We start from the raw sequence: 22,171 nt of genomic DNA on the forward strand, positions 1-22,171 counted from the left end.
GACCATGGGAGACACGAGCTGGTCCGCAGGACGGTGATCCAGCCGCTGGTGGACGACTTCAGGCAGCTGCCCTTCCTGGCCATCGCTGCTCGGCTGGCGGGTGAGTTTGAGGACGGAGGAATTCTCACCTGGCTTTAGTGCTCCTTTCATAACTGTCCACCAGGTGGCGCTGATTCGCCACTAATCCCCCGTTTAGAGACCAGAACCTGGAGTTTCTCTATACTGCTGCGCTCAATCCATGAAAAAAAACTCATAAATCACATTGTTTTTCTACTGAAGACTGAAGCTTGTAGTATTTATTCAGGGAAAAACACGGAATTAATGTCGACTCGACACAGACTATTTAAATTAAGACTATTTTTATAACGTCCTTTTAGCTTTGCATGAAACCGTTTCTCTCAAGATCAGTCAAATAATAAAAATAATAAACATCTAACATAAGTCTGGGTGTAGTTGAGTGCAGCTCCACTACTTCATGTGATCATTTTACAACTTTGTTTCTAGAAATATTAAAACGCTTCAATTGGCAATGATATACTGTAATGTCCACACACACACACACACACACACACACACACACACACACACACACACACACACACACACACACACACACACACACACACGGAGAGCTGTGGAAAGTGTATAAATTAATGTTTTAGCAGTTTAACGGCTCCTGGTCAGCCAACCTGGCAACCTGCTGATTTACTGCAGAATTACTGTGGTCGTAAAATTCAGCTTTTCGACGTAAAGCTAATCGCTTTCAAATTAAACAAAACTACATTTATTACGTTTAAAACATTTTTCCGACTGAAACGTTTCACATCATCAAATGAACACTTTTGGCGTCACTAGTTGTTTTCCTGGCCGGTTCCACCAACGTGTTTGTGGTGCAGGCGTGGACCAGGAGCGCTGGGCGGAGGAGTCCTCCATGCTCTTCAGGAACCACGTGGAGGGCCGGGCGCTGGTGGCCCAGGTGGAGAGTGTGCAGGAGGCGTCCGAGGGCCACGGCGTCCCCTGGGAGCGCCGGCTGACCGTCTACCTGGTGGACACCTCGGCGCAGAACGACGACCTCTGGATCCACAGCGTCATGGCCGACGTCAAGCAGTGAGGCGGGCGTTGAGACGGACGGCCGTCATATTGAGGGTCCAAGTCCACTTGTTTTCCACTTCAGTTCCGTGTGACGTGTTTCTTTGTGGTGATTACTTCTTCTTCTTTTTTTTTTTACTTGAAGATTTGAGTTTTGACCAATAAAACTTGAGTGTGTTTTAAGTTCCTTCTCCTCACAGCGTTGTTCTGGTTTTGTTGTGTTTTTCTCGCCGTCGTGGACCTCGTCCGGCTCACTTCCTGTCCTGCTGGACACATTCTGGGACTGTAGCTCATGGACAGAAGCTGCTCTTCACTCCACACCTTGAAGTTCAGCGTCTTGCTCAAGGGTACTTCAGCCTGTGGATCGGTTGGTGGAATCCACCTGAGGATGGACTAACTGGCCACGAACTGCAAATCCATCCACAGGAAGTTTGAATAATTTATTCATAATTTGATCAGGACATGTATTAGTATCTAGAGCTACACCGGTAGAATGCAGAGCTTCACCAGTGCCACAGTTTGCAACCGAGTTGCCATCGCTCACCTGGTAGCTGCTAACCAGCCTGTTTGACCCTGAGCTGCTTTGTTTAATTTACAAACCTTAATCTAATGTATTGATCCTCAGATGATCAATCATCTCTGACGAGTTCATGGAGTTCCTGAGAGGAAAGTTGGTCAAATGCATATAAACCAATAAATAAATGCATGTGGAGGAAAACTCCCTCATCCAGTGAAGGTTAATTACCCCGAATGTGTGGCTCCTCCCAGTGTCCGATAATGGAAGCGGGCCGCTTGGTGACGTCACAGGAGTGACAGCGCGTGTGAGGAGGAGGAGGAGGAGGATCCCCCTCCATAAGTTTACTTTGCCCTTTGCGGGAGATGAACTTGAGCCTCCTGCAGCCCAGGAACCAGACGGAGCTCGGGGGCTGACTGCGGGCGGGTTGCGGGCTGCGTGCGGGACATGGACGGTGCGTTGTAGCGGGACCGGGGGACCGGGGACCGGGGGACCGCAGCGGAGCGCCGCGCCGCGCCGCGCCGCCACTCCGGCGGCTCTGGAGGAAACCATATCTGGTCAAAGTATTCGCTGCTGTCACCCGGCGGGACGGACGCTATAAATAGCGGAGGAGGAGGTACGATCACTGGCCGCTAAAAGTGGGAAATAAGCAGCGAGCTCATATTTGTTGGAAGAACAAAGTTCGGCACCGAGTTTAGGGAAGTTTGTTTTCTTTAAGTTATCGAGTCATTTTGATTACAAACGGCACTGAAAGTCCAGGAATGTCTTTTTAAATCCTCTTTAATCACTGATTATTCAGCTGCTGTTGCTCATTTAATGAACTTTTGCAGGTTTTGCTCCTGTTGCAAGGTCAAAGTCCTGCAGACCTCGAAGTAATACTGCTTACCTCATCAAGTCACCACTTTTATTATTTTTATGTTGTTAATTGTGAGTAGTAACTGTGTGTAAGATATTCTAGCAGGCATTATAATGTCACGTCCAGCCTTTGGTGTGACCTGCTGCCATGACCTGGCCTCCGGTCACCTGCTGTCCCGTCACTGACCGACAGGCACGACAACAATAACAGATTTGTAGTTTCCAGTCATGCAGTCGAGCCGATCAGAGCCCTGGGTGCTCTCTCGTCCCCCCGCTTGACATTTGGTCGTCTGAAACAAGACGCTCTCCTGTGGCGTCGGCCTGGATCGGCTCTCTGGCCTCCGCAGACCCTCGACCTGAAGAATCCCGACATGTTGACCTCTGCAGTATGTCGCCAAAGGCCTGACCTCAGGTCGAAGGCAGCCGCGGGGCTGCAGGGGCTGCAGGGGCTGCAGGGCCGCGGGGCCCCCCCGCTGAGCGAGTCTTGATACCCGACTCCCCGCTGGTCCCCGAAGCTTCGACACGGGAACAGAGTCACTCCGTTCTCTGATTCCAGCTCTAAATGACGCCGATCCGCTCTCTTGCCAAACGAAAATCCAACCAGCGGAGGAGATTCTAGTTCTTTTTTTGTCTCTTTTTGATCAATTGGAGACGAGTCACGTGCAGCTCTTGTCTGCGTTGTGACTGGAGGCCGAGAGACGTGGACCAGTTGTCCCACATTTCAGAGACGCAGTGAGTTTCATCTGTCTTCAGGCTCTCGCAGGCTTCACTTCCCGTCACTCAGATATGTGGCGTGAAGTCGGATTATGAGGGACACGTGTTCCCTAAACGCACACTTTAGACACTGATGACATTTTGATGGTCGATCCGTGTCGTTCTAATTATGAAACAATCCCTGCACCTAGGACACTTTACCTAAGTCACTTTAATTTGTAAAATTGTATATAAGATACCTCTATTCTACTAACAGTTTGTATTCCTCTCCTTTCCTCATGTGTCCTCAAGAGCTGTATGCAACAAGTACATTTCTCCACTGTGAGATTAATAAAGGCGATCTTATCTTATCTTATCTTATCTTATCTTATCTTATTCGCAACTGCATGAAAAGTGTGTTTTATTGCATTGAATGTTTTGAGGTTGTCGCCTCCCTCACTAAACTGCCTACCCACATTAGAAAAGCTTTTTTTTTTGCACCAAATCAACTGGATGAAATATTCCTTAAAAAAAAAAAAGATTAATACCAGTTTTTCCTATTTAATTGAATTTTATTTAATATATGTATTTATTTGTCTATTTATTTCTTTATCTAATTGTATTTATTTATTTATCTATCTATTTATTTATTTATTTATTTAATTGTTTTATCCATTTCCAAGGACATAAATCTGCCGGGGCTTTCCCTGTGTGAAGTGTTTGAAGGCGGCGTGAGGAAGCCCCGGAGCTTCATGTGCTGATTTACAGGCTATAAGAGGTTCTGGCCTCTCCGAGGTCGTGTGTGAGTTTTGCTGAAATTTATGTTCCGGCTCGTCCCTTGAAAAAAAAAAAAAACCTCACAGCTTCAGTGGAGTTTATGCTTCAAATCAGCTTTGGAGTTTCACCAAAGAAACTGCTGGCTCGGCGGTTTTGCGTCAACAGACGACTTGCCGACTTGTAAAACGACGACCTGTTATTTGTGGTCGCGCCTCGTCAACAGGGAGCCGTGCCCGTACAAGGCCGGTCGCCGTATAACTTTATATTCGAGGTTTTATCTGACGTGATTGATGGCGGCGCATCAGAGCGGCTATTCTTGGAGGCCTGTGGACGACGCGGGACCGGGCCGGAGGTCAAAGGTCGGGCCAAATGTTTGTGACTTTACATTCCAGCTCAGGTCGTCTGGAGCTGCTCTGGCGTCTGTGCCCGGTGAGGTCTGCTCCGTGTCCTGGCAGCAGGGCAGCGTCTCCCAGCAGCTGCACTTCCTGGACGTCGGCCCAGTTCTTCGTCTCCTGCTTCTGGAAACTCGTCTTGTCGTGAAGCGAAGGCAGAACAAAAGAACCGACGTAGAGGAGACGGGCCAAAACTGTGAAATGCTTCAGATGGAAAAGAAACGTTTTCCTGCCGCTGCGGAGCTTTTCCACGCTTGAGCTCCGCCTTTTTCTGCTGATTTGAGAATCAGAGTGAAGTTCTGGCGTGTGGACGTCCCTCTGCAGCAGGACAGCACACAGAGGACTGTGACCCGGGGCGTCCAGGAGGAACCCGGGGCGTCCGGGAGGAACCCGGGGCGTCCAGGGACTCAGAGCGTCCAGGAGCAGAGTTCAGGGAGGAGAGTAAGCAGGAGGACCTCAGTGACATCGACACAAGATAAAACACATTTCTGGACAAGACGTCTGGTTTTCCTGGTTCTGGTTCTGGTTCTGGTTCTGGTTCTGATTTCTAGCAGAGCGTCAGTAACAGGATGTGACACTGACGAGAAGTAAAAGCACTGTGAAGAACGTTTCTTCACGTCCCTCCATGTCGGGAGAAAAGTCTTCTAATGGAGAAGTAGGAGAACGTTCAGAGAAAAATATTCTCAAGGAGAAGCAGGAGAACGTTCAGAGAAAAGTCTTCAAATGAGAAGCAGGAGAACTTTCAGAGAAAAGCATTCTCAAGGAGAAGCAGGAGAACCTTCAGAGAAAAGTCTTTTAATGGAGAAGTAGGAGAACGTTCAGAGAAAAGTCTTCAAATGGAGAAGCAGGAGAACTTTCAGAGAAAAGCATTCTCAAGGAGAAGCTGGAGAACCTTCAGAGAAAAGGCTTGTCAAGGAGAAGTAGGAGAACGTTCAGAGAAAAGTATTCTCAAGGAGAAGCAGGAGAACCTTCAGAGAAAAGTCTTCTCAAGGAGAAGCAGGAGAACGTTCAGAGAAAAGTCTTCTCAAGGAGAAGCAGGAGAACCTTCAGAGAAGAGTCTTCTCAAGGAGAAGCAGGAGAACGTTCAGAGAAAAGTCTTCAAATGAGAAGCATGAGAACTTTCAGAGAAAAGGCTTGTCAAGGAGAAGCAGGAGAACATTCAGAGAAAAGTCTTTTAATGGAGAAGCAGGAGAACCTTCAGAGAAAAGTATTCTAATGGAGAAGCAGGAGAACCTTCAGAGAAAAGTATTCTAATGGAGAAGCAGGAGAACCTTCAGAGAAAAGTCTTCTCAGGGAGAAGCAGGAGAACGTTCAGAGAAAAGTCTTCTCAAGGAGAAGCAGGAGAACCTTCAGAGAAAAGTCTTCTCAAGGAGAAGCAGGAGAACCTTCAGAGAAAAGTCTTCTCAAGGAGAAGCAGGAGAACCTTCAGAGAAAAGTCTTCTCAAGGAGAAGCAGGAGAACCTTCAGAGAAAAGTCTTCTCAAGGAGAAGCAGGAGAACCTTCAGAGAAAAGTCTTCTCAAGGAGAAGCAGCAGAACCTTCAGAGAAAAGTCTTCTCAAGGAGAAGCAGGAGAACCTTCAGAGAAAAGTCTTCTCAGGGAGAAGCAGGAGAACCTTCAGAGAAAAGTCTTCTCAAGGAGAAGCAGGAGAACCTTCAGAGAAAAGTCTTCTCAGGGAGAAGCAGGAGAGCGTCGGTGAGCAGCCATGCTTTTCCTGGAGAAATGAAACCAGAGTATCATTGAGCTCCTGGTGAAACGTAGAGCCGTGGTATCGGCACATCCTCAGAACCCAAACTATCCTGAACGGTGGAACCGTTCCTGGTCTTCCTGTTGTGACCCTCCTCTTCCTCCTCTGCCTCTTCCAGGAGTCTTCCTCTCCCCGGACGCCTGCAGGCAGTCGTTTGATTGGCTGCTGAGCTGAGCTCATCCAGGTGGGAACGATTCACACCGAGGCCCCGTTTCCACGACAACGACCACGAGTGTATCTTGTAAAACTTTCTTCCCTGTTGTTGGGGTTCGTTTTCACGACGCCAGTGTGCAGATGCACAGAATCTAAAACGTTTTTAATCCGACTCACAAGGTGGAAAGTTTCCTTCACGGCCGCTCGTCCCTCCTGCAGACTGACGGAGGCTAGCGAGCCTGTTTCTTCACGTTTATCGCGTTTTCTTCTCTGCACACGTCTGTGTGGTTTCATGACCAAATCAAGCAACAGCGCCCTCCCGTGGCCCGGCAGACTAACTACATCGCTGTCCCTGTGTCCGCTGCTGCAGTGGAAACGCACCTTCTTTTTATTTTAACGGATTAGTTGTTGTCACGTAAAACGTTGTCGTGGAAACGGGGCCAAAGAAACTCACTTTGATCTGCTTTCATTTAATTGTTGAAATTTGTGTTCCAACATGGATTTTTTTTTTTCTTTTTTAATTCTTCCGCTCCAGATCCCATATTGTGATTTATTTTCACCGAGCGCGTTACTGAGGTGAGTGAACTGTTCACAAATATGTCTTATTTTAAAAAGCGAGATTTTCTCAGAAATACTGATCACTGGAAATTTTCACTTAATGTTTTTCCATTTTCATTTTATTTATTTATTTATTTCAAAATTAAAAATTTAAAACACTCCCTGTGCAACTTTATGAATATTTACAGTTTGACATAAATGTTGTGAATTCTGTGCAGTATTTACGTTACACAAATACAAAACCTTTGTTTTCATGTTTCTCCAAATCAAATATCTATATTATTTGTTTCCCAAGCTAATTTCCGTCCCTTTATGACGCTGTAAAGGAAGCTTGAGTTCGTGATTCGTGCGATATTCCAGGGCGTCTACGTGACTGAGACGTCCGTCTGTCTGCAGGCGTCCAGGATGTCTGTGATCAGGAAGGAGATGGAGAAGTACCGGGACGTGGACGAGGACGAGCTGCTGAAGAAGCTGACGGAGGAAGAGCTGCAGCGGCTGGAGGACGAGTTGGAGGAGCTGGACCCCGACGTGAGTTCATAACATGGAGGTGGAGGTCTGGACCTCTGACCTCTGGACCGGTGCTCAGCAGGAGGAGGAGGAGGTCAGAGCTCAGAGGAGGAGGTCAGAGGTCAGGAGGACGTCAGAGGCCAGGAGGAGGTCAGAGGTCAGAGGAGGAGGTCAGAGGTCAGGAGGACGTCAGAGGCCAGGAGGAGGTCAGAGGTCAGGAGGAGGCCCGAGGAGGAGGTCAGAGGTCAGGAGGAGGTCAGAGGCCAGAGGAGGAGGTCAGAGGTCAGGAGGAATAGGTCAGAGGTCAGAGGAGGAGGTCAGGGGTCAGAGGAGGAGGTCAGAGGTCAGGAGGATGTCAGAGGTCAGGAGGACGTCAGAGGCCAGGAGGAGGTCAGAGGTCAGGAGGAGGCCCGAGGAGGAGGTCAGAGGTCAGAGAAGGAGGTCAGAGGCCAGAGAAGGAGGTCAGAGGTCAGGAGGAATAGGTCAGAGGAGGAGGTCAGGAGGAGGTCAAAGGTCAGGAGGAGGTCAGGAGGAGGAGGTCAGATGTCAGTGTGCTGTTCAGTGTGATTAGTTGGTTTCTATACGTACAACAGTAACATTTGGTTCACGCTGTTTCACGGAACATGATGTCCGACATTTATAGTAAAATATCTTTTTTCACCAAAACCCAAAGGGAACTAAAATAACAGATAATTAGGAGAGACGTGTCGGCATTCTTTGTTTTTTCTATTTTAATAACATTTTTATTCTGGTTTATCAAACAACCATTTAACTTGAAAACAGTCACTGAACGCATCATTTCATTCATAAGAAACTTTATCTTCTTTTACCACCCAGCAACTCTTAGATGCGATCACATTTATTTCTTGCTGTAATTTTCACCCAACAGTTTATGGATTTTATATGTTTTTGCCAGTTTTACAGCTCTTTAAATTTCAGCCGCACTGAAAGGAAATGACGTCGTGTGTTTAAAACCGACGTTTAGCAAACAATTTTTTTTTTTTTACGAAATATGTACGAACTTTTGTCCAAATGACAAACAAAAAACAAGGCTCACGTCACCGTGCAGTACTCCATCGGCCCACCGGGGGTCAGTGGACCCTGTTGGGTTTTTTTTTTAATGACGTGTTTATTTCTGAATTTGATGCGACCGAAGCTTCGGCCTTGAGGCTCAGCCGAGGTTCTGACAGCAGCTGAAATCACTTTGTGATTAATGGCTGACGGCTCATAGAGAGACTGGACCCCCCCCCCCCCCCCCCCCCCATTACCACCCCCGCCACCGCCATGCCAAGGGGGTGACTGGAAAGTGTGTGTGTGTGTGTGTGTGTGCCAGCAGGCGCTGTGTGACGTACAGTGCAGGACCAGTCACCTTGTGTGTGTCTGTTCCAGGAGGTTCACCTGTTACGCAACATTAAAGCGCTCAGGTCCCGCGTCATTTCCAGTAAACCACCAAAGAAAACTCCGACACGGTGAACATAAAAAAAGCCAAAACAAAACGAGCCGTTCCTCGGCCGGCTGCACTGTGACTGTAGGAAGAGAAATCCAACGTGAGACTTGGAGTCGCAGTATTTCCTCCAAGTGTCACGTCTCAACAATGTTTACTTGTAATAAGACGCCTCGACCCGTCGTAGGGTTAAAATAAACACTCTGATAACTCTGAGTTGTGATTCTGACCCTGGACTGTATCAAAGTGTGAAGAGGAATCTGAGTGAACGTCGGAAACTGAAGCAAAAACAGAAAAGTATTTCAGTTTCAGGTTAAATGAAAACTGTCGATGCGTCTTAAGAAAAAAACTAAACTAGCGGTAATCCACAGTGGATCTTAAAGGAACTGGTCTCCTGGAAACCAAAAGATGTTTATTAGGATATAATCATCATCACTTCTATTGGTTTTCTAAAAAAACAAATGGAAGGAAGGAAGTGACCATATATGGTATCAAGTATTTTCATTAACAATTCAAATATAACTGCAAGAACCACATGTATAACCACAATAAGCTAAAATATTATGTTATGTTATGTTATGTGACGTGACGTGACGTTACGCTACGCTACGCTATGCTACGCTACGCTATGCTACGCTACGCTATGCTACTTACGTTACGTTACGTTACGTTACGTTACGTTACGTTACGTTACATGTTATGTTATGTTACGTTACATAATATTATATTACGTTACGCTACGTTACGTTACGTTACGTTACGTTACATGTTATGTTATGTTACGTTACGTTACATAATATTATATTACGTGACGTGACGTGACGCTACACTACACTACGCTACGTTGCGTTACATGTTGCGTTACATGTTATGTTATGTTATGTTATGTTATGTTATGTTATGTTATATTACATTACATTACATTACATTACATTACATTACATTACATTACATTACATTATATTTTTGTAACACCATCACAAAAAAATCTAATTTCATACGATTGGTAATTACAATTATATGTACCTTCATAGATGTTTTTTGTTTGTTGTGGGTTTTTTTTATTTTACATAAAGTGTAGCATAAATCTATATATCTCAATTTCCTACTTTTTTCTTATTCTTCTTAAAATATCCTCCCGTTTAACTCTCTTCCCTTCATTTTTCTTTCATGTAAAGAGATTTAGATGTTCAGGTTGAGCTCCGGCTCGACACGCTAACACGCTGATAAGCAAACGCTCTTTTCCGCTGCGCTTTTAGCCGCAGGCTCTGACTTTGTACCTGATCTGTGATGTTTGGAAGCTTTTCTGGGTTAAAACTAACAAACTAAAGTTGGAGGATTAACAGTGAGAGGCTGAAACGGAGGCGGAGGGAAGAAAGAGAGGCTTGTCTGTGGCGACAGTCAGATAAGATACGAGGCTAAAAGCAGAACGACGCTGCAGGGTGGAAATAGCTCGTTGTGCAGTAATAGTGTGGGAAAGGAGCACCGGGGGGGGGGTAACATAGTGGGCGTTCATGTTTCTACACGTAATGATGCTGCTGTCATGTTCTGCTCAATATGCAGTGAATGTTTTGTGTCTGTGAGCCGGAGACGGTTTGATCAGGACGTCAAGTTCAGTCTGAAAACCTGATTTTCGGGATTTCCGCCTTCGCCGACAAAGTTGCAAACAACTAAAAAAATTTAATTGCACGATGGGATGATTTGTCTACGATCAAAGACCAAGCCGTTAGATTTTGGGATGTTAACGACTAACCCTTTTCAGAATAAAGGCCCAAAAAACCTCCCATACGAAGCGGATGAGAGGCTCCTCGTGGAGATCAAAGGAGATCAGCATCTGTTGCTATGGAGACGATCAGCGTTTGACACAGTGATGTTACTACCTGACGACAGGAGCTGACGGCTATCACGCTGGTGATGCTAACGCTGTTCCGTGAACAGATGTGGCATTGGCGAGGGTTAGCGTTCTCCCGAGCGTCGCTCTAGCATAGAACACGTGAAGACGACAGTTACAGTTTTCTGTAAATGAAATTAAAAGTTAAAATAAGAACACAGCAGAGTTTGTACGAATCACTTTGAAGTGTCATTTCTAAAAACAACTGAAATGGACCTTTTCGTGTCCCAGAATGCTTTGCTGCCCGCCGGGATGCGACAGAAGGACCAGACGAAGAAGGCGCCGACGGGGACGTTCCAGAGGGACGACCTGCTGGCTCACCTGGAGAAACAGGCCAAGGAGCACCCGGACCGAGAGGATCTGGTTCCCTTCACCGGGGAGAAGCGAGGTGGGACTCGGCTCTGACTCACTCAAACTTCATTTCTAATTTCATTTTCAAGAAACTCAAAGACACTTTACACCAGGGGTGTCCAACATGAGGCCCGGGGGCCAGAAGCGGCCGCCAGACGAGCTAATCCGGCCGCCATGGGATTTAGTTGTATTTTTTTTAAGTATAAATATGAAAACTGACAGATTCTGATCTAAAAACACGAGATTGTCAAAAATGACATTCAAAACCTCCCTTGGTCAGAATTTATTAATGCGTCTGTGGAGGTCACATGACGCAACACCTTTCACAATAAAGGTGTCCAATATATGTGAAGTGACACTTTAGACGCGTAAACTCAAAAAGATTTTCCAGATGTTTTAATCCTGAATAAAAATACGATATCCAGATCCAGATATTGTGTTTCCTTTTTGCAAATATAATATCTGATTAACTTTAATATGTACATTTAAGAATAGACTGGCAAATTCTTGCTGTTACAAAAGAATCAAAAGAAGGAAAGACTTTGATATTTGTCCAGATCTGCAGTTTAATATCTGTTGATGTGGTTCGAATCAACTAGAATCAGTTTGACGCCCCTGATTTACATCATTCTAAAATCAACAAGTATAAAATCAAGAAACATAAAAAGGTTATGAAAACATTAAAATGGGGCTCTGGAACAGGTCTGTGAGGTGTTGGGGGGGCGTGGCTCTGAGATCTGGGGGGCGTGGCTATGGATCAGGTCTCTGATTGGTTCATAATTTTCTGACTCATCCTGGTGCGTTCAAATGCTGAAGCAGAGAGGAGGAATTTTCATTCCCAATGAGAACAATACATGAGAAAAGGAACTTTAATAAAGAATAGTTAAAAAAAAAAAAAAAAGGATTAATGAAGTTTTTCCATTCTGGTCTAAAAGAGGGAAAAATGTGGACGTTTGGAGTCGAAGTTGCATCCCGAGGATCGGAGACGGAGTTTTAAATGAACATTAGACACATTAGACCGGGGGGGGGCCACACCTTTTCAGCCTGCGAGCTACTTTATAAAACGACCAAGTCAAAATGATCCACCCACTACAAAAATGCAAAACATATATTTATTTTCAAATATATTGAGGATTCTTTATATGTACAATGTATAACGATGGACCTTGCAAAACCGTATGAGCCAATATTGTGCAACACGACATAATTAACTATGAACATTCTTTGTAATTACCTGAGTTTACTCTGATTACTCTTCTTTGGTATTGAGACGTCGACGGGCAGACGAGACAAACGCACTTCGAAAATGACATCGTGAAAAAAAATTCCACGTCCCATTCCTCATGAAAGTGACTCGTCTTCGTCTTCTCACTTGGTCTCATGTTTGACGACCGAAGCTTTCTCGAGTTTAAAAGAAAATGAGGGCTTCAAATTAGCGGTAACTCGCTGACTAGCTTGTTAGCTTCGCCACACTTAGCGTCGTCGTTTGCGCGTGTGCGTCGACCTGAAGGCCAGAAAAGTTCCGCCGTCATCTGACGCTGCGTTCGATTGTACTCGTGATTCGGAAAGGTCAATTAGTTTCATTACACCAGCGTGTATTTTTTTCTAATGTCCTGCGATCTACTATTACGACCTTCGCGATGGACGTATTGAGCAGCGCTGGTTGAGAGACTGAAGCTCTGGTTGGTCTGGTTGGTCTGGTTGGTCTGCAGGGAAGGCCTGGGTTCCCAAGAAGATGGTGGATCCCATCATGGAGAACGTGACTCTGGAACCGGAGCTGGAAGAAGCTCTGGCCAGCGCCTCTGATGCTGAACTCTGTGACATCGCAGGTGACACACACACACACACACACACACACACACACACACACACACACACACACACACACACACACACACACACACACACACACACACACACACACACACAGTCTCTAATCATGTTGTTCTGTCTCATTCATTCTTTTCCGTCTTCACACTCGCACTAATTCTCCACCGTGCCTCTGCTTGTCGTTCTACTTCACCTCCTCCAGCACTCCTCCCATCCTCCCTTCCCCTCCATCTCTTCATCCACACCTCCTGCTGGATCCCTCCATCCCGGGTATCTGTGCACGGCTCTCGCTCCGTTTGCATGAGGCACTTCTCATCCCGCCGTCCTGCGTCACGATGAGTTAGAATCGTGACGTTTGTGTAAAAAAATGTCGGTTTTTGTTAAGTTTCACTGCATTTTAAACTTTTTGCACGTCACAAAGTGAAAACATCCGTCATAGCAGACATGAGCGACACAGATGTACGTTTAGTTTCAGGGCATATATGATGAGGAATTCTAACTTCATTTCTGGTCTTTAGACGAAGAATTGACATGAATAAATCCTTTTCCTGAGAAAATCCTCAGTTCAACTTAAAATCTGTCTGAAATCCGTCTTCATCAGTCAAAAGTTCCTCCAATATTAATTTAAAGCATGTTTATGTTGATTTAGTTTGTTCACTTGCTGCAGCTTGTTTCATTTAACTTAGAAATTAGTTCAAGTTTTATTAGTAATGGAAGTTCCTGGAGAATGTAACTAACACATTAATATATTTATACTATACGTCGGGATTTAGGTTTTTAAAAATGATCACAAACCCTCTCAAGATGGTTCCATTTGATTAAATGAGCTTTTATTTTGTGGTTTTAAAAACGTAGCCATATTCTATATAAGCATGCAGTTTAGCATGTGAATGTCGTTTTGTCACCATGAAATATATTTAATTTTCCTCCAGTGATACGTTTGGGAGCAGAAATGTGATTTAGTGAAGCTGCAGGAAATATTCACCTTAACAAGGTCGGAAGTTCTCAACGCCTGACAAACAAACAAACAAACAAACACTTTGCCGCCACTGCGAGTTTGTCGTCGATAAACTGGCCGAACCAGGATGTGAACGCTTGATGTTTGAAAACCGAGGCCCGATTGGCTCGTTGTGTTTGGCGAGGCGATCCAGTGTCCCGCCGCTCAGGAGCCTTGACTCTCCTTCACGTTCCTCCTGTCGCCCTGCAGCCATCCTGGGGATGCACACCCTGATGAGCAACCAGCAGTACTACGAAGCCCTGGCCAGCAGCACCATCGTCAACAAGCAAGGCCTCAACAGTAAGTGTGTGTGTGTGTGTGTGTGTGTGTGTGTGTGTGTGTGTGTGTGTGTGTGTGTGTGTGTGTGTGTGTGTGTGTGTGTGTGTGTGTGTGTGTGTGTGTGTGTGTGTGTGTGTGTGTGTGTGTGTGTGTGTGTGTGTGTGTGTGTGTGTGTGTGTGTGAGACGCTTCATTTGTCACTTGGAGAGTAGACTATTGTACCTCCCGATTATCAGGGTGTCCAAATAGCTGCTTAAAAACTCTTCAGTTGATCCAGAATGCTGCAGCGAGAGTCCTGACAAGAACCAGCATAAGAGATCACATCACTCCAATACCAACCTGTCTTCATTGGTTAAATCTAGAATAGAATTTAAAATCCTCCTTCTAACTCATAAAGCTCTTAACAACCAGACTCCATCTTATCTGTCCGTCCCGTATCTCGCCAGAAGAACACTTGGTTCTCAGAGTTCTGCCCCCTGGAGGTTCCTCAGTTTTCTAAAAGTAGAATGGAGGCGGAGCCTTCAGCTCTCGGGTTCCTCTGATGTGGAACCAGATCCCAGTTTCAGTCAGTGAGGCTGAAACAGTCTCTACTTTTAAGGCCAGACTCAAAACTTTTCCATTTACTAAAGTTAAAGTTTGTTTTCTACAGAGGTTTCTTCCTGTGGATCCGTTGGGTTTTTCTCTTTTCTCTGTTAAAAGCACCTGGAAATGACTGTGTTGTGTTTGGTGCTTTATAAATAAAGTTGAATTGAAGTGAATTAGAACACAAATACCGGCAGAAACAAGTAAGAGTGTTGTGAAATCAACTCGCATTGATTCAAAATGCTGCAGCAAGAGTGTTTTTCGTTCTAGGGTTAGAACCCTAAATAATACAATTTGGAGAAAATTTGCACACAAAAAAAGTCATATTTTTGAACCGGCAGAATATTTGTGTGAGAAAACAGTTTGTGCCGCGGCAGAGAGCTTGACGTCCAGCTTGACCGTGAGGCGTTCCCCCCCCCAGGCGTGATCCAGTGCACGCAGTACAAAGCCGTCCCGGACGAGGAGCCCAACGCCACCGACGTGGAGGAAACGCTGCGGCGGCTGAAGAGGAACGACCCCGAGCTGCTGGAGGTCAACCTCAACAACATCCGGGTGAGAAGGACCGTCCAACGAGGCAGAAGTGTTGGTTTCTCTCCGAACCGCAGCCGTAGATCCGACGTGAAGCTCAGACCACGTCTTTTTACGTTTTGAAATAATGTCAATTAAAAAAAAAGCAAAAGAAAAAAAAAAGCTCTTTGTTTTGAAGGAAACGTGAGACGGTGTGACAACTTCTGCTGCTCTGGATCAAACGCCAAACGAACTGGTGTTTCCATGACAACGTGGTCGTCGTGCGCTTTTACTCTCTCAAGCACTTCCTGTTTTATTGTTTGTGTGACTTTGACTGAAGCTTCTACTGAAACGCTGCCAACACGTCTCGCGGCGTTGTCCCAGATAGACGATTCCCAGATAGACGATTCCCGGGTAGACGATTCCCAGGTAGACGATTCCCAGGTAGACGATTCCAGATAGACGATTCCCAGGTAGACGATTCCCGGGTAGACGATTCCCAGGTAGACGATTCCAGATAGACGATTCCAGGTAGACGATTCCCAGATAGACGATTCCCGGGTAGACGATTCCCAGGTAGACGATTCCAGATAGACGATTCCCAGATAGACGATTCCCAGGTAGGCGATTCCCAGATAGACGATTCCCAGGTAGACGATTCCCAGATAGACGATTCCCAGGTAGACAATTCCAGATAGACGATTCCCAGGTAGACGATTCCCAGGTAGACGATTCCCAGGTAGACGATTCCAGATAGACGATTCCCAGGTAGACGATTCCCAGGTAGACGGTTCCCAGGTAGACGATTCCAGATAGACGATTCCAGATAGACGATTCCCAGGTAGACGATTCCAGATAGACGATTCCAGATAGACGATTCCCAGGTAGACGATTCCCAGGTAGACGGTTCCCAGGTAGACGATTCCAGATAGACGATTCCAGATAGACGATTCCCAGGTAGACGATTCCAGATAGACGATTCCAGATAGACGATTCCCAGGTAGACGATTCCCAGGTAGACGATTCCAGATAGACGATTCCAGATAGACGATTCCCAGGTAGACGATTCCCAGGTAGGCGATTCCCAGGTAGACGATTCCCAGGTAGACGATTCCCAGGTAGACGATTCCAGATAGACGATTCCCAGATAGACGATTCCCAGATAGATGATTCCCAGGTAGACGATTCCCAGGTAGACGATTCCCAGATAGACGATTCCCGGGTAGACGATTCCCGGGTAGACGATTCCAGGTAGATGATTCCCAGGTAGACGATTCCCAGGTAGACGGTTCCCAGGTAGACGGTTCCCAGGTAGACGGTTCCCAGGTAGACGGTTCCCAGGTAGATGACTTAGTTTAAAATCATGTTGGGGAAGTTTTAAAAAAAAGTAACCCTAAAAAATTAAAAAGTCGTCTGCTGTCGGACTAAAAACATTTAGACAACTTGTTACAATAAGTGAATTATTTGTAATATTTCAGTGACCTTGGATAAATACAAATGTATTTTTTTATACAACAAAAGACAACAAAAATAAATAAATAACTAAGTCATCTATCTGAGATGAGAGAGAGAGAGACAGAGACAGAGACAGAGACAGAGACACAGAGAGAGACAGACAGAGAGAGAGACAGACAGAGAGAGAGAGACAGACAGACAGACAGACTTACTAAAGGTGAGGCGTCCCTCTGCAGAACATCCCGGTCAGGGTCCTGAAGGACTACGCCGAGGCCCTGGTCCAGAACTCTGTGGTGGAACGTTTCAGCATCGTAGGAACCAGGAGCAACGACCCCGTCGCCTTCGTGAGTCTCGTCTGGCCTGGTCGTTAGTAACACCCGCTATTACATGGTTATTGACCCTGTCTGTGTGTGTGTGTGTGTGTGTGCAGGCTCTGGCTGACATGTTGAAGGGCAACACGACCTTGAAGAGTCTGAACGTCGAGTCAAACTTCATCACAGGGACGGGAATCCTGTCGCTCATAGAGTCACTGCAGAGCAACACCACACTGCTGGAGCTGAAGATAGACAACCAGGTACCTGTGTGTGTGTGTGTGTGTGTGTGTGTGTGTGTGTGTGTGTGTGTGTGTGTGTGTGTGTGTGTGTGTGTGTGTGTGTGTGTGTGTGTGTGTGTGTGTGTTCACATAAGAAAATGACCAAATTAAATGAAGTGAGATCGGCCACAGACAGTCTTAATTAAAAATAAAAACTTTGATTCATGTTAGTTTAATTCATAATTTGGATTTTTTTATAATATTGTGATGTATTATTATTATTATTATTATTATTATTATTATTATTATTATTATTATTATTATTATTATTATTATTATTATTATTATTATTAATTTATATGTATTTAATTCAAATGTAAAAAATACAATTAAATAAGTTCACATTTTGAATGAAAGGAGCAGTAAAGATTTACTCTTGTTATTTCTTCCCCTTAATACCTTCAGTGTTCAACAGTCTAAATATATATACATATTTTCAGATTTAAGTACAGATCTCTGTACAGTATTTACAGTATACACATCAATCTTGTCCTTTGTTCCCCCCCCCCCCCCCCCGCCCCCCCGCCCCCCCCCTCCAGAGCCAGCCGCTGGGCAACAAGGTGGAGATGGAGATAGCCAGCATGCTGGAGAGGAACACCACCCTGCTGAGGTTCGGCTACCACTTCACCCAGCAGGGCCCCCGCCTGCGGGGCTCCAACGCCATGATGAACAACAACGACCTGGGTGAGTTTCAACACACTTTGGTTTGCAGACATAGATATATAACGCTAGATGCCTCACGGCGCCGCCATCTTGGAGAGGTCTCAACGTGAAGACCCAGGCTAGAAGATAACAATACACTCGTTTTGTGCACTTTTTTTTCCCCTTTTGGCTGATTTGTGTTTGGATTTCATGCCCAAACACACGACATAGTTTTTTCCTTGCAATCCATTGAAAACTAGTTTGTGATTGAATGTTACATTTCCAAATGTTTTTCCCTCGATCAGATATTATTGGGAACAGATGTTTGGATCCTCAGGCAATAAAAATCCCAACACTTCTTATGCCTCTTCACAAATGTGTTGAGTCTTTATAAAGTCAGTAATTGTTACGCAACAGGAAGGAGAAGTGACTTTCAGCAGCTCCTTCAATTGCAGGTTTTCAGGATTGAGGAGGTTTTATGACTGTTCTGATCGTTTTGCAGCAAATCCTGTTTTATCATTTTAATTCTTTAATTATTACACTGAGCAAGATTTTTTTTTTTTCTCCGAAAAAAATCTTGAAAAGGTAAAAAGTGTCTGGAGAGTCGTGCAGTACCGCCTCCCAGCCACAGTGGCGCTGTGGTGAGGCTTCGGAACAAAATGGCGGCGATCGGCGGAAACGTCCGTATTTGTCGGCCATCTTGAACATTGATGTCAACACTAGATGCCTGTTGACGGCGCCGCCATCTTGGAGAGGGCGCCGCCATCTTGGAGAGGTCTCCCGCTGGAGCTCAACATAACGATCCAGGCTAGAAGATCCACAAAAACACGTGTAGCTCGCTTGCTAGCCGACGTAGCAACACAAGTAATACCTCGTTTTAAAGCTGAGGAGAAGCTCTATTCTCTCCTCTCAATCATTTTTCCATGAGGTTTCAGGAATTAATGAAGAACCTCTATTTTTGAATCTGACAGTTTTGTTTTTCTCTGCCAGACTAAACCATTTGTTCACAGGACCGGATGCTGCTGGAGGAGAAAACCAACTAACATCCTGTCTGCTGTCTTGTTTTGTTTTGTTTCTAATGTCTCCAATGTAAAAACCAAACGGCGGCACCTTTAAGTGACTTGTCATGTGTCTGTCCACCTTGAAGCCCGGGTCGTCAGGTCGGAGTCTGACGGCTCCTTCACGCTCACTCTGTCCGTCCCCGAGCTGGAGAGGGCCTTCGGGAAGAAGTTCAAGTCCAAGACCAAGTAAAAACCAGAAAGAAAAGAGGAAAAACGGCGGCTGAAACTCCAACGCGTCACGCTCGGCTTCGCCGCTCTGCCAACGTTCTTCTTCCTGGTTCCTTTCCCGGCCACTAGGGGCGCCGCTGCCTCACTCTTCTCTTGCCTAAACCGTGAAAAATCACTGGTTTCATCCTTCAGAAGGATAAACAGCCACATGATAGTTAACATCCGATTCCTCTGCCTTTAACATCTGAAGTCACCAGATGACATCATAGCGTTTCTGACCCTCCGTCACTCTTTCAACATCTCTGGATCTTTCTGCTCACGGGATGCTTTTCTTTCTTTATTTCTTTTCACTGCCTCAACTCTCTTTCTGAATTCTGCTCTTTGAAGCTCCAGATCTGGATCATCTCCTGGACCGACAGGCCCTCAAACGCTCACCGTTTAACCTTTTACACTTCAGTTTCGCCGCTTTTCTTTCCTCCTGTTTATATATAAAGAAACGTTAAAATGTGTAGCTTCACAACAATAATATATAAGTGAAGACTTGTCGTAGCGTTTCCATGGAAATGGATCCATCCTTCTTGTGTATAACGAGGTTTAACGGTGGGTCTGAGCCGGGGTTTTATAATGAGAGGTGGGCTTACCACCGGGGGGCGCTGGAGAGCTAAATGTTACCACAATTCAAAAGTAACTGATTAAATGGGGGAAGCTGGCGAAATCGTGCTGCAACGGCCTTTAAATTTCAACTTAAAAGTTTTTCTTTGATGTGACGCAGGGCACGCGTGACGAAAATGTCAATATTTTCACAATAAAATGTACAATCTCGACATAAAGCCAATGTTAATGATATTTATTGTACAAAATACAGTGAAATGTTAAACACTGTGCAAAATCCCCCCCCCCCAAAATAGTTATATGATCGATATTTACGATTGAAAGCGTCAAACTAGTTTGGGAAGAATTCCAACTTTTAATCTTGTATTTTGAAAAACAACAGGAAGTCTGTTATTCCACCATAAACTACAAAGTTAAAGCTCACAGGGTTGATCCAGTCTCTGTAGCGCCGCCTGTCTGTCTCAATAAACTGCTTCCTCCTTTCACTTTTTTCTTCCTCCTTTCTCAGGCTGGCTTTGCTGCTGATGATGATGATGCTGCTGCTGCTGATGATGATGATGATGATGATGATGATGATGATGCTGATGCTGCTCCCTCTGCTTCTCCTCCCGCAGTCCGAAAGAGAAGGCTTGAAGGAGGACCGATCTTCCCAAAGTGTCGGACGAACGTGTAGAAACCAGGGTTTCCTCCATCTTCCTCTTCACCTTCAGCTCGTCTTCCTCACTTGGAGTTTGAGAAATACGTTACCTGTGTTGTTGTTGTTTTATTTCAAGCTGGACGACCTGGTAAAGTATTTTTTTTATTTTTTTTTAAATCATTTTAAGATCCTTTAAAATCTCAGTGGGCGTTTCTGTAAAAATCTCTGGTTTTTGCCATTTTCACCTGCCGAGTGAGGAAACTTCTAATTATTAGACTCTATGATATTATCACTGCTCAGTACATGAGGCCCTGTAGTTTGTTTTCCTTTTCTACTCAATATATAATAATACCAAGGACTGTAATATCAGATTATTCCTGAGTTCTGCGGTTTTTAAGCTCCCAGATGTTCCGGTGCCTGAACGACTTTTCCAGCGGTTGTGAGACGAGTCACTATAGAGTGTATTTATTAGCCGGAACCTGGCAAAGAGCCAAACTGTTCAAACACTGTGGACGGGGGGAATTAATCACGTCGCTGCGGAACAACACCCACTCCCCGTTGACACTCTCGGAGGGTCTGCTTTTATTTTGGCGGGCCTCGTTCGGAATGGGCCTCCGGTGGCAAACGGAGAACATTTTGTGTTTTTGCTCTCCGGCGCGGGTCTCGTTTTGTTTTGTCGATTGTTTTGTTTGTTGGTTGTTATTTACTGGAGCTCAACTCCTGCTGACTCTGTTCCAGCTTCGTTTCCCGGCTGCAGGTTTCAGATTAAAGTCTCACTTCCTGTTCGGGGGGGGGGGGGGAGGGAGGTCCGATTAAAATAAATCATTATAATAATAATTTGGAAAAGATAAAAAAATAAATAAATCAGTGAGCGTCTGAATTAAAACCACTGAACACATGAAAAACGTTTTTAAAGGATCCGAGCGTCCAGTTTGGAGAATCTCCGCAGGACGTTTTAATGTTCGCCGCTAAAAAGTGAGTCTCTGCTGTTCCTTGGCGGAAAAAGTTATTTTGTGTGAAACGAGCAGAGCTTTTTAACGTCCTTCTGCTTCGTCCCGAGTTCAAACCGTCGCCCCGTCCAACGATCCCGTTCAGACGCCACCGCAGCACATCTGGGGGGGGGAGTCGAATGGGTCAGAGGTCAGAGGTCAGGGGTCGAGGGCCGGATGTCCTCTGGGGCAGTGTGGCGCCGCCCTGCTGGTCATTCAGACTGGAGACATGAGGGAGTGGAGGTGAAGGAGGCCTCTGTGTGTCCTGCTTTATTCAGTCAGGTTGTTGTTGTTGTTGTTGTTTGTTTTTCTGACATTGTAGAGCTCGACTCGCTGTTTCCGTGGAAACTTCACCTTCTTAGATTGAATGTTTTTGTTCATGAATTTAAAATAAAGCTTGAAAGTTACATTTCCAAACGTGTGTTTTCTCTCGTTGGCTTGAAGCTGCGCTTTGTTCTGGCCCGTAAACAGACGCGTTGCAGGGATTCAGACTATTTGTTGTTGTTGTTGTTTTCCCTCCTCATCCAGCCATCATTTGGACTATTTTACTGCAATATGCAGATTTAGTTTTATCAATATTATTCAATCGAGGAGGCAGAAAGAATCTGCCCTCTTGAATCGCAGAGATTTTAATTTCTTAAAATGCGTGAAACTGAATCTGATCTGAGTGCAGCTCTCCTCCGCACGAAGCCCACAGCGACGCCCAGCGGCCACGTGGTGGAACTGCAACGATCCGGCTGAGCGATGAAGTTTCCTCTCTTCTGGCAACTTTACCTGCAACCAGCGACTTTCTTTACCTACTTTTATTTATGTTCACCCTCAAGGGCTTCTGGATGATTTATCCTCCAAAGT

At 45.3% G+C, this 22,171-nt stretch overlaps 1 protein-coding gene across 2 annotated transcripts; it reads left to right on the forward strand.

The window, feature by feature from the left end:
- Positions 1-1,819: 1,819 nt before the first annotated feature.
- Positions 1,820-21,726, forward strand: tmod1 (tropomodulin 1). Of its 2 annotated transcripts, none has more exons than XM_080520398.1 (12): positions 1,820-2,219; positions 6,184-6,249; positions 6,754-6,794; positions 7,173-7,304; positions 10,850-11,006; positions 12,682-12,798; positions 14,007-14,096; positions 15,078-15,208; positions 16,855-16,962; positions 17,049-17,192; positions 17,750-17,894; positions 20,308-21,726. In XM_080520398.1, exons 4-12 carry the CDS (start codon positions 7,182-7,184, stop codon positions 20,364-20,366), a joined length of 1,074 nt encoding a protein of 357 aa, XP_080376524.1. In that variant the 5' UTR covers positions 1,820-2,219; positions 6,184-6,249; positions 6,754-6,794; positions 7,173-7,181; the 3' UTR covers positions 20,367-21,726. The 2 variants fall into 2 exon arrangements, with proteins under 2 accessions (XP_080376524.1, XP_080376525.1); XM_080520399.1 differs by lacking the exon at positions 1,820-2,219 and adding an exon at positions 2,241-3,190.
- Positions 21,727-22,171: the final 445 nt, after the last annotated feature.

The sequence above is a fragment of the Blennius ocellaris genome (genome assembly GCF_963422515.1).
Source record: "Blennius ocellaris genome assembly, chromosome: 3".
Taxonomy (NCBI): domain Eukaryota; kingdom Metazoa; phylum Chordata; class Actinopteri; order Blenniiformes; family Blenniidae; genus Blennius; species Blennius ocellaris.